The sequence below is a fragment of the Megachile rotundata genome, chromosome 6, assembly GCF_050947335.1.
Source record: "Megachile rotundata isolate GNS110a chromosome 6, iyMegRotu1, whole genome shotgun sequence".
NCBI classification, from domain to species: Eukaryota; Metazoa; Arthropoda; class Insecta; order Hymenoptera; family Megachilidae; genus Megachile; species Megachile rotundata.
This window is the reverse complement of record NC_134988.1, coordinates 10,277,102-10,289,571: the sequence shown is the minus strand read 5'-3', so window position 1 is coordinate 10,289,571 and position 12,470 is coordinate 10,277,102. Positions and strand designations below refer to the sequence as shown.

General features: G+C 39.7%; 1 protein-coding gene across 6 annotated transcripts in view; it reads left to right on the top strand.

Moving 5' to 3' along the window:
* The window catches only part of LOC100875269 (Ca2+-channel-protein-beta-subunit), a 44,578-nt gene extending 32,709 nt beyond the window's left edge, over positions 1–11,869 (top strand). For all 6 annotated transcript variants that reach the window (XM_076532370.1, XM_076532368.1, XM_076532367.1 and 3 more), the window contains one exon: positions 2,211–11,869. In XM_076532370.1, coding sequence (XP_076388485.1) covers positions 2,211–2,407 — 197 coding nt within the window. In that variant the 3' untranslated portion in view covers positions 2,408–11,869. The remainder of the gene's footprint in view (positions 1–2,210) is intronic.
* The last annotated feature ends 601 nt before the right edge of the window (positions 11,870–12,470 follow it).

Below are 12,470 nucleotides of genomic sequence, written 5' to 3'. Positions count from 1 at the left end.
CAATCAGCTCTGACTCCGATGTTCTCTTTGTTTACGTGTAAAAGCCGTGGAGGCGGTGGCTGCCACGGGAGTCATCCGAAAACAGGGCCAGTTCACCTATGGTCGGGGTGACGAGAACAAGCCCAAAGAGTCGAGCTAAGAAAATGCTCTCACGTACAACGAGGGTCGGCCTTGAAAATATACGACCGACCTGTTCCACACTTCCTCCCTCATCACGGATGAGATTTAACGGGGTAGACCGACCGATGAATTGTGCAACTCGTCCTCCCCGACCAACTCCTTAATACGAGGATATTGAGAGAATTAGAGACTGTGTGTAATAGGGAAACCTCCTTTATGAGGTCGCGTTGTAAGTACAGACGGGTTTGGTGCATGGGCCCGGTGAACGGGACCTACCTGTTTCTCTTGCCCAAAGAGAAGGATTTATGATTTATTATGTATTACGATTACTTTTGTTCGTCACGACACCCACGATATTCCTCCTCGTTTTATCTGTTTGTTCCTTTTTTTATTCTTTCGGCTCCGTTTTTCGGGACCGTTTTCTTTCGTTATAGTCTAAGTTCGTCATTAACCCCTTAACGCTGTCACCCACATTTTGACCCAGTTAGTATTTTGCGTATTTGTACCATGATGATCTTTCAATCTTCGAATGGCGGATTTTGGGACTTTGGGATTTTGTTACTTTAAAATTTTGCTTCGTTACAATTTTGATATTTTGAAACTTTAGAACTTTGGTCATTTGTGGGTTTGGAACTTTGAAACCTTCGAACTTTCGATTTTAGAAATATTTGATGATCTGGTACTTCAAAATTTACTTTGGTACTTTGAATATTTTGTGGAAGTTCTTGGAAGTTTCAAGTCTCAAGCCACCATTTTGTATTCCTTCTCGAGTCGCGATAGAGCCATCTACAGTCCCAACGTCTCACCACTCGTCAAGTAATCAAATTAACAAAATCAAGCGACTAAGCGTTAAAGGGTTAAGATTCAGATTTTGTTGACTCTGGTTCCTTTTATTTGTCAATTTTTTTATTGTCTGTCTCGCAAAAGCCCTTCACCAACCCTTCTCAATATAGATTAGGAGGATAGAGTAGTTTAACGTGTTAGAGGCATTAACGAGAAAAGTTGTCGACATTAATTGTACCTCGTTCGCGGGTTTCCTTCGAACAGGATCTTCGAAATCCTTCTTTTGGGACATTGGCTTGTTTTTGTGCCCCTCAATCCTTTTCTAACGCGAGAATCTCGTTCCGCGAATGTTTCTATTTTTTTTCCGTTCGCTCGCTCGCGAAACGAGTCCACGGAAGGATGGACTTGAAAGTTTTTAGAGTTCCTCGATTTCTTGCGCTCCCACGCAAGGATACAACTCGAACGTCGGAGTCTTTGCAGCGTGTATTTTCCCTTCTCGTTTTTTATTTTGCCTTTTTTTCCGGTCTTTTTGCATAGCTAGCCCTGCATGCAACTTACTGTTAGTAGTGTGAGGTGTTTTCAGTGTTCTTAGATATGTGACACGTAGTAGGTGGATTGATTGGTTCCTCACCGTTTGACAGTGACCATTAACTGTAATCGAAGTAACATTCTCTCTGATAATATAGTTTTTTGGAGTGAAAACAACGAAACTCGTCTCAAGTTCGACGTAATGTTTAACGACTGGAGAAAATTAATTTTGCCCTGTTACGTCGAGCTTGGGAAATTAAAAGTCGAAAGGAAGTGATGTTACAAATAGTATTTCATTTTGTTTTGCGTTATTGTCAAATTGCATTACTATCAAGAATTGCATTAAAGTCAAGTTTCATTACTATCAAATATTGCATTAAAGTCAAATTTCATTGCCACATATGAATATGAAATCAAAACAACTGTACAGTACTGAGATAGTGTCGCTAGTGTATACTGCTGAGCATGGAGGACGTTACCATAGAAAATGGCGACCGTCAGACATGTTAAGTACACATAATAATGAAGGTGGTAATATAACGACTACGTAAAATATTACTACGAATATATTGCTACAAATCTTCCCTATTCGAAATACAATTGTACATTTCATCTTGAGAGTTTAAGAATATGTCATCACTGCCCTTTCGAATTTTTGATAATTGCCGAATGTCTGTAACGAAACCAGTACCACATAAAGCAGATGGTACAGTTGCAGAAATTCAGGCAAAGTGTGTGGAGAAGTTTGATGGAGAAATGACAAGTTTGTTAAAATCCAGGATCGGGCTCGTACAGCGGCGGACACGTGAGCGAAGGAACGAGAAGATCGAGGTTGGAGAGGATGGATCGTGATCGTGGTGATCGTGGCGAACACGATTATGGCACCGAGGAGGAATCGTACGTTGGTGGCGTCGATTATGGCAGTGCATCGAGGCGTCGCCAGCAGCAAGACCCGCGCGCATTGAATGCCATTTAGGAGCTGGGGCCCCGGGGCCTGTCGCTACAGCGCTGTCCCCACCTGCGCACCACTGCTCTTTAGTGGGGTCGCCACCTGGTACGCTACTGAACGTACGAAGTGCTTATAATGCTACCTTAGCGAAATTTGTCGCTCTGGTCTGTTAGTGGGGTTTCTTTCCTGTCCGCTACCCGTAACAATCGTTCATTTTCCGATTACGCTAGCCCAGTATACGCTTCGCTACCGCCAGGCTCCACGAAATTCTGTTCCCTTCTTTCGTTTTATCGCCGGTAATTGATATGCCGTCATGCAGATTTTCTACATCGTACGACTATTGTATCGTGAAGCGTGCACGCTATGAGAGATTCAGAAACTGTGCCAGTCGTTTTATTTTTGCTGAATATATTCTTGGGCACGTTTGATAAAATAATTTGCTACTTTTGTTTTAGAAATAACGCAGAGAAATTAAGGAAGTAATCAAGTAATTCTGAGATAAGTCTAAGATATTCTGATATTGAAAGGTTATGGTAAAATTGCCTGTCATATTTTCATAGCCATATAACGAAATAACGCACAATTATATCGAATAACACCTAGCCAAATAAGATAATATAATAATCATTTTTCGAGTATGTTACGTGGTGCCCAAGACTATTACTTGCAATTTGAAAACTGGAAGTGGGGCGTATTGTGGTGTTTCGCTAGGAAAAATGACGATACTTTTTAACACTCAATTTATTATGTCTAAACATTTCTTGCACGACGTTCATTTTACTTATTAAATGAACTTGCTTTGAATCGAATACTTAAACTGAATGTGTATTCTTGAAGATCTACGTCATCTTTCCTAGGGAAACTTTTGATTGTATGCGTGCACGCTAGTCAGGACTGGATTACTGAACACAAGAATGTCTGCATTTCTCAAACTCCTTCTCTGAATTACTAAAATTACCTCAAAGTCCGAAAATACAAAAGTGTAGCTTCTAAAGATTTAAAGTTTCAACAAATGTCCGAAAGACTATTAAAAATTTGAACTCTTAAAAAATTGCAAGGTTAAAAATTTCCGAGGCTTGGAAGTCTAAAAATAGCGAAATCAGTAAAGTGTTATGATTCGGGCCTGACTCCACGATACAAAATGTCTTCGAGCCTCGAGAGAAGTAAGAAGCAGCGTCCTATTTTTATGGTAAATTGTATATGCGTTCTAACGAGGCGTATCTCAAGACCCACAGATCCGTAGATTCTATTTTCGTATCGTTCGAATAAATCCCCTTAATTTCGTACGATCCATTCGAACGTAAACGATAGGAATAACGTAGAATCCTTGTCATGCAACGTTGTTGTGAAAAAAAGAAAATATGGCTTTTCTGTCCCCGTTCGAGAATATCGAGAGTGAAAGAATGCGAGCGAGTGAGAGAAACATAGGAGATTAGCCAGCGAAAACTTTCACGAGCATTTTTCCCAACAGGAATTCCGCAAACGATGGGCGGGGTTGAAAAAACAATAATCGAATGTCCTAGTCGATATGGTACGCACAGGATAAATCCCCCATTCGCGGAACCAGCTCAACGAGATGAGTATAATTAAAAATCAAAGAAATCTTGAATGAGAGCAAGGGAGAGAGGGAAAGAGAGAAAGATAAAAAGAGAAAAAAGAGCCCTGGGGCCTTAATTTTTGCGCTCACTCCTCCCGGGCCCCTATACCCACCCCCACGAGAAGCAAATTAAAGCTTCGTGATTGCGAATTACCTAGGAGAGCTTTGTGAATCGGCAACAGGTATTCAAAGGCACGAGATCTTCGCTCGAAAAATTAGGTAGACGAAGGAAAAAGGAAGAGACATTGTTACGAGAAAATTTCGAGATACGAATTTTTGCGTAGTATTCTTTCAATTCGGCCGTGAGAACAATGATAGTCGACTCGTAGGAGGAAACGACGAAGAAAAAAGAACACGAAGAAAGTCACTCTAGTCGAATATTGTTTTAGAATCGACCGTACGGATAAATTCTATATTAGGAATTTTCTTAGAGGAAATCGCGACGAAGCTCGAAACGAATTTTCAACGATTTCGAATCGGTGCAAAGACGAATTAACGCGTGGCGATGGGTTGGGATCAGATCATCGTGATAATAATCGAACAGTTGAAAGTTTTCGACTATCGAAGCGCGTTGACGATCGCCGCGCTAGGTTGACGTGTTTATACGTTTTATTAGAGTCTATTACGTGGAACAGAACACTAAACACACGCGACACGAAAAGGACATGCACACACACGCGTGTACATTATCGGTCAAAAGTGTGGGACCAAAGACGTAGAATCGAATTCTTTAAAATATTTGCAATTAGCTAATTCAATCTACTGTAGACCAATTGTAGATCTAAGACGTTCTTTCTTTTATAAAATAAGATAACTTTAGATCTTGCACGTGTTATACTACGAAATTTTCCTACTTTTTTAATCAGTTCTATTTATCAAGTTACGAAAATTATTTATTGAAGTTCAAGTTCGAATGCAAGTCGGTAGATGAAAGATTTTAGAAGATTTTCAAATTTTAATCTCACTATTTCAAGCCTTGACTTCTTAAAATAGGAAAATAGGTCTATTTCGAATGCATTAACCTCTTCAATTTTTATCGAAATAGATTTTAATTCTACTTACTTTAAATGGTAATTAAAAGTTCCAGAAGCGTTAACAGAAAACATATGTAGCCATAGGTTAAACTTAAAAATAACTGAAGTGTGGCAGCCATCTTGAAGAGGTTAAAAGAGTAGCGTATTAGCAAATTTATACGAATTATACGACATATCTTTTGCGATTAGAGAATATAATTTATATAAAGTATTTCGAGACGTAATTTTGATGAAGATCCCACGGTTTTGGCTGACGGTGTACGTGCACACACACAGCAACACATTGAACACTACTTTGTGTATATAGTATACATACATAAATAATAATATATAAATATGAATATATTGTATACGCGGTGAACACTTCCATCTCTGTCGCTCGACAAAAAATTCCGATCGAGGTAAAGTACAGGAAAAAAAGTAGAGTGAGAGAGACAGAGTGAAAGGGTGAGAGAAAGAGAAAGAATGAAGAAGATACTATACCATAGATAAACGAATCCAATAGTTATACCGTGTACATATTGTAAGAAGCCTTTAAAAAAAAAAAACGAGTCCTTTTCGTTTCGATTGCCGCAGTGTTGTCAGCTGCATCGAGGATCACTTTCTACACTAAAACTTATTTGTGAGATTATCATTGTTCGAACACATTTTCAGTCCTCTGGACGCTTTTGATGCACTATATTTCCTGCAAACTTGTATTTAACAAATACATTATTGACACACGTACACAGACACATCGATTGCGTGGATCGTGGCTGATAACACGAACTCGTGTTCGTTTTTTAACCCTTTCATTGCTAAATAATTTTGATAAATATGCAAAATTTTGCACAGTTTTAATTATGTATGTAGCCACTCTTCTAAAAGTGACCTTTACTCTAGAAAGAAGTTCAATTTACTCTCGTTAGATTTAATTGCAATTATGTTGATTAGCATTTTGTAAAAATAAATCGATCTTAAGATTCTACCCTCCCCTGGTTACACTCATATTAATATTATCGATACGTGATGGAACGAAATAAGAAATATCTAATTTAATAATTGCACCAACACGATATTACAGTGCTCGAAGTGCATCGATTTTTGAACGTATAGCACTGGAAGGGTTAATGGCACGTTTCTTAAAAAATGAAGAATTTTGAAGAAACACTTTAGGTAGGAACGAGGCGTTCCAAAAATGATTACGTTCGAATAGCGTGCTTTTATGACAATTTGCCGCATGCTGTGTGAATTTTAGTCAAGCTTTATTGTTTCGAAGCTGATGCACATTTGATGCCAATTTTCACGCGGATCGATCGTTGTTCGAGCTTTTTCTTTCACGAAACTCGAACCTGTGGATCGCCTCCTTCTTTCGACGTTGTTCCGTTTGTTCTCTCGAATTGCCGCGAAGGAGGCGCCATTTTGTCAGCGATCCTCGTTCCGATCGAGAGTAATTGAAAGTGATTTCTCGTCAGACTCGTTGTTTATTCGCCACCACAAATGATTGGCGCGGGAAGATTATATTAGCCAGGTGTTCGCGTGCTGAACAGACGCGAATCTTTTTTCAGCGCGTTTACACTGTTCATTGGCGTAGCTTTAGGTTTTTGCGGGGTGGACTGGGTGTTAACTTCGAAGTTCGGATTTTGGGAAGAGGACTGAGGAGTTGGGGATTTAGGAGTTGGGAAATTTGGAAATTGGGAAGATGGAGGATTGGAAATTTAAATATTGACGATTTGGGAATTTGGGAGAGTGGGAATAGGAGAGATTGGGAATTTGGGAGAGTGGGAATAGGAGAGATTGGGAATTTGGAAGAGTGGGAATTTGGGAGAATGGGAATTTGGGAGAATGGGAATTTGGGAGAGTGGGAATTTGAGAGATCGGGAATTTGGGAGAGTGAGAATTTGGGAGTGGGAATTTGAGAGATTGGGAATTTGGAAGAGTGGGAATTTGGGAGAGTGGCAATTTGGGAGAGTGGGAATTTGACAAATTGGGAATTTAGGAGATTGGGAATTTGGGAGAGTGGGAATTTGAGAGATTGGGAATTTGGAAGAGTGGAAATTAGGGAGATAGGGAATTTGAGAGATTGGGAATTTGGGAGAGTGGAAATTTGGGAGAGTGGGAATTTGGGAGAATGGGAATTTGGAAGATAGGGAATTTGAGAGATTGGGAATTTGGGAGAGTGGAAATTTGAGAAATTTGGAATTTGGGAGAGTGGAAATTTGGGAGATTTGGAATTTGGGAGAGTGGAAATTTGGGAGATTTGGAATTTGGGAGAGTGGAAATTTGGGAGATTGGAAATTTGGGAGATTGGAAATTTGGGAGATTGGAAATTTGGGAGATTGGAAATTTGGGAAATTGGGAATTTGGGAGATTGGAAATTTGAAAAATTGGGAATTTGAAATATTGGGAATTTGGGAGATTGGGAACTTGAGAGATTGAAAATTTGAGAAATTGGGGTTTTGAGAAATTGAAAATTTAGAAATTGGAGGCTTGAGAATTGCAAAATTGTGGATTAGGAATTTGAGCATTGGGAATCTTGAAACTGGGGATTTAAGTATTGAGGATCTCGGAATTAAGGGTTTGAAATTTAGAACCTTGAGAAGTGAAGATATAGAAATTGAACATTTACAGAATTACCAACTGGAAATTAATAAATTGAGAATTTAAGAATCAGAAATTTTATAAGTTGCTGACCTAAGAGTGCACTTCAAACTTAGATTTTCAAGAATTATAAATTTAAGAATTAACAATCTGAAAACGTTTAGTCTTAAAAAATCTGCAAATATACAACACTCCCATAAATTCCGAAACTTCGTACTTAAATATTTAATAACTAACTCTAAAAATGTCCAGCCTACTAAGACCCACCCTGCACTGCAGTTACGCCAATGTCCATTAAAATTTACCAGCGCCCAGGTATCATCGAGTGGATGTTTACGCGAAACATTCCTCGACTGGAATCTGCGTGGCGCCTTAACGATTAGATAGATGTTCGTGCGAAGATCAGCCTTCGATAATTTTCTAAATCTTCGCTTGCTGTTAACGAATTTCCGAGGCGCTTGATTTCGCTTGTCGACGTTGAAAGTTTCACTCTTTTACCTTTAGGCAAGGAGATTTTTTTTGTAAGGAAATTACAAGAAGAAAACGAGACGAAAAAAGCGAAGTACCGTGCGGAACGATTGCGTCGTTCGATATTCGCCGAGTAAAAAAAAATAAACCGTTCCGGGCAGAAAATTGCCTGATTATCGTAAAAATCCATTCGCAGCCGACGTTTGTAAATATTAGGTGAAATATATTTGACAGGATGATCGATGAGATACCTGCACGAGGATACTCACGCTTCCACTCGTGTACAGGCGCGTTTGCCTTTTCGCGTTCGTTTCGAGTTCGATCGAACACGAATGCTCAGTAGTAGCCAGAATTTCTTTCGAACTATGATTCTTCATGCCTGATCGAAGATATCCGTGCGCGGAACGCCGCGCTACTACGCGATTCGGCGATTATTTTAACGAGTTTCCGCTTCGTTCCTGGAGAGTAACTATGCATATAGCGTAGATCAACTGATTTTCGAGTCGTTAGCTGTGTAGGCGCTACCGACGTAATTAAAGCGATCGATAGAGGAAACGTGCGACGAGGTTGTTAGAATTATTGGAAATTTTGTATAATATTTTGTAAAGAGTCTCTCGCGATAGGCAGCGATAGAAACCCACATCACGCAGACCTGAAACGAAGACATGTTTAGGGCGTGTTACAGTGACACAAGTACAACATACACACATACCGACATGAATATTCTCGTAGAGAACGATTTCGTAGCTACTTGAAAAACGGAACAAGCGAGCATTCCGTCGCGTCGGCTTGTACGTACAATTTCAGTTTAGAAGTGTTAGCGGCTTCCGGTCCGTTCTTTCTTTCGGTGTATCGAGAAATAGTGTTCGAGAATCTGTAAACGTCCACTAGCTCGCTAAATTAACGTCAGACGAAAGAGATAAGAAATCGTAGCTTAATCGACAACAATTCGGGTTTACGTAAATAAATCTCTTCGTAGTTGTCTCTTCGTAAACGATCTATAGTTACGGCTCGCGCGTGACGCTCGATGCGTGCAAGATCACACCTATCTAGAGAAGACAAGAGAAATCGCCACCTGTCCCCCCACAAAAAATCACCAAAAAATCTTATAAAAAAATGTACACAGAAAATAGCAAAAATCGAACGGATACGCGATAACGGGAACGCTGAAAGTCCAATCGGGAACACTACAAGACTAACGATGTTTTAAACACAGTTTAGAACAGTGGTGGTGAGGTTTAGTCATTTTTACATACACACTATTATATGCAAAACTTATCAAGATTTTTATTGCTCTAGCCTTCATATCAGCTTCATATTTTGTTCTCCTTATAGAATTAAAACTCATCGAATTTTCCCGGTTAAACCTGAATATTACTCTCATGTTAATTTCGAAGTTTTATTAACGATCGATGAATGATTTACAAAGGTGTCCCAAAAATTTTCGCCACCGCTGGTTTAAAAGATTGGAAAGCGAGAGAGGGAAGACTGGAAGCGAGAGTGAACCTTTCCGGGTGTAAATGAGCGTACAATTCGTTGAAACAGGGCGCGAATTGATTCTTTAATTACGTGGGAGTGAAGTTATATCCGCGTTGGTTGCACCGTGTGCACGTGAACGTTGTTGATTAAATAAAAAGCCTGCTTATCGGCGTCGCGACGAACGATTTTCGTGCGATCGACGCCATCCACGAACGCAACCCTATTACGATGGTTGGAAGGTCCAAAAAAATCGGGTACGACGCATCGGTGGAGGGTCGAACGATTTTTCTCTGTTCCGTTCGTATGTCGAAAGTATATTGCGTGTTTCGGGTAATCGAACAACCCTCGGTCGATGGGGATCGTCTCTCGGTATGCTTAGAGATATCGCGAAACGCCTGTCCCTGTAACGAGCCTTAAGGCATTCGCAATAAATATTGTTGGCCGTGTTACACTATGATTTCGAAAATGTGTACAGAGAATTGAGACGCGGGTGCCATTGTCGATTTGACTCGATGATCGTGATTTTTGGCGTTTCTCAACATTTCTGTCTACTTTCTGTTATATTTGATAGAAAGTGACGTAATTCTTACTTTAGGTTAGAAGTTCGCATGCGGGTTCACATGTCATAGAGGTGCTGCTAATATTGACATGCGTCAAGACCAAGGGATACAGAATTGTATAATTTTATCGTTTGGATTTGTTCTCATTTAAATTTCAAATCTAATCTAATCCACCCCGACACACAACTCTATTATTCAAATCTTTTTATCCTTGTTCAAACATAACCTAATTTGAGACAAGAATAGATCTGAATTATATAGGACCTTGTAGGAGGTTAAGTTGATGATATTAGGTTAGATTTGAAGCTCATAAAGACAAATACAATTGAACGATAAAAAATTGCGTCAGGTTGCTGAAGTTTGAAAATAAACTTCAAAATCGTAAATAAACTTCAACCGAAACGATATTCCGAATTGTCAAACTTCTTGATATCGACAGCAGCAGCTCTACAAAAATTGATGAACGCCAAATCGTAACTCCATCGCGAACAAAATGGCGTCATCGACGTGTCACGATCCACAAATTGCAACGCCGTCCGAACGATCGTCGATTCGAATCAAACCGGCTCCGAGGACTTCGTCCTGTCGCCTGTGAGTCATAAAAAGAAAGAAAACGTGTTCAAATTTATTGCGTGCTTTCCCACGAGGAGGTAGTACGCAGTTGGCCCACGTGCACGACACGCGCGTGTACTTACGTACAATTTTGTATTTCTTTTCTCTTGTGAAGAAACGCGGGCGCGCACCCACGTCCTCGGTCATTTTTCTTTTGCGGCTGGTTCGTTGGATCAAAGGTTTTTTCCTGTGTATATTGTCTATTATTCCCCTCGTGCGATTGCTCTTGGTTGCGATGAGAGAGTGAGAGAAGGGACGAGCGAGATTCGTTTTAATTTCATTGTTGTTCGCACCGGAGAGCAAATACGAGTGCAAGAGGAGAAAGAGTGGAAACAATTGTGTCGGTCGTTTTCGGTATTGGTTTCTGGTTTGATGAATCAAACGAGATGTACGACAGTGTGAACGGTGAATGAATGCGTGTGAGAGAAAGAGATGAGGATTTGCGGTTTAATGTGCGAGAACTGCGGTTATTCGGAGACGGAATTGAGGCGATTAATTATCGAGATGTTGTAAATTGTTCTATAGCAAAAATGAAAAGTGCTACGGCCGTGGCAGCACGCCTCTCCAGAGTTCCTCGACGATTTTCCTCGACTTTCTGTCGCTTGAAGCTTCGAAGCAGATATTTGATTTCGTTTTATCGTCGGTGATTCTCGAGAGGCGTGATGCTCTGATCGTTTCGATGTTGATATGTCAATGCTGTGATGTTATCCTTTGAAACTTCAAACGAAAAAAAAAGTATATTTCCCCTTCCCCTTCCGCCCCTTTCGACACGCCCCGTCCCACCATTTTTCCAAATTAAAAAAAAAACGTGTCCCGCAAGAATCCTTTTCTCCTTGGAAAATGAATATTTCTATTATTGTAACACTCCGCATAGCCCTTAAAAATAGCTAGATTCTAATCGTATTTAATGTAAAGTTTATTATTGTTACATCTCAGTGATTCTCTCCTCTATCAGTGATATCAGGGAGAGAGAGCGGACGTACAAGTCGAAAACGTTCGCGCGTTCTAGTTGGGGAGAGAAGAAATTATTTGTTGAGGCGGATGAAAGTATCGATCGATGATTGACCGATTGTGACGCTCGTTTCTCTCCGATATGTCACTGGTAACCAAAATTCCTACATTTGTCGCATTTGTAAATAAAATTTTTATCATCACACGATGCAATTGTAATTTTCTTCAAATACCTTTGTTCCAAGTTTAAATCTACAACTTCCAATTAAAGTTTTTGAGTAACAATGTTTCAAAGTCTCATGTATCTCAGAGTCCTAAGTGTCCTCAAATCCTAAACTCCAGAAGTTCAAAGTGACTTAAAGTCCCAAGTGTTTTAAAGTACTAGATGTTCCAAATGTTCCAAACATTTTCCCAAGTGTTCTAAAATTATAAGTGTACCAAGTGTCTTAAGCTCCTGAAGTTTGAAATGTGCCAAAATCCTGTGTCTCAAAGTCCCAAAGTTCCTATGCCTCAAAGACTTTAATGTCCTAAAGTTTTAAAATTTAAAATGTCCCAATATCACATGTATCTCAAAGTCTCAAAAGTTCTAAGTGTCCCAAGTGTCTCAAGTGACTTAAACTCCTAAATTATCAAGTGTCCCAAAATCCCCAAATTTGCAAGTGTTCCATGTGTCCCAAGTGTCCTAAGTGTCCTAAAGTCCTAAAATTTCAAGTATCCCAAAATTCTAAGTGTCGCAAAGTTCTAATGTTTCGAAGTCCTAAAGTCTTAAAGTTCCAAGTGTCCCAAGTGATTTATAGTCCTAAAATTTG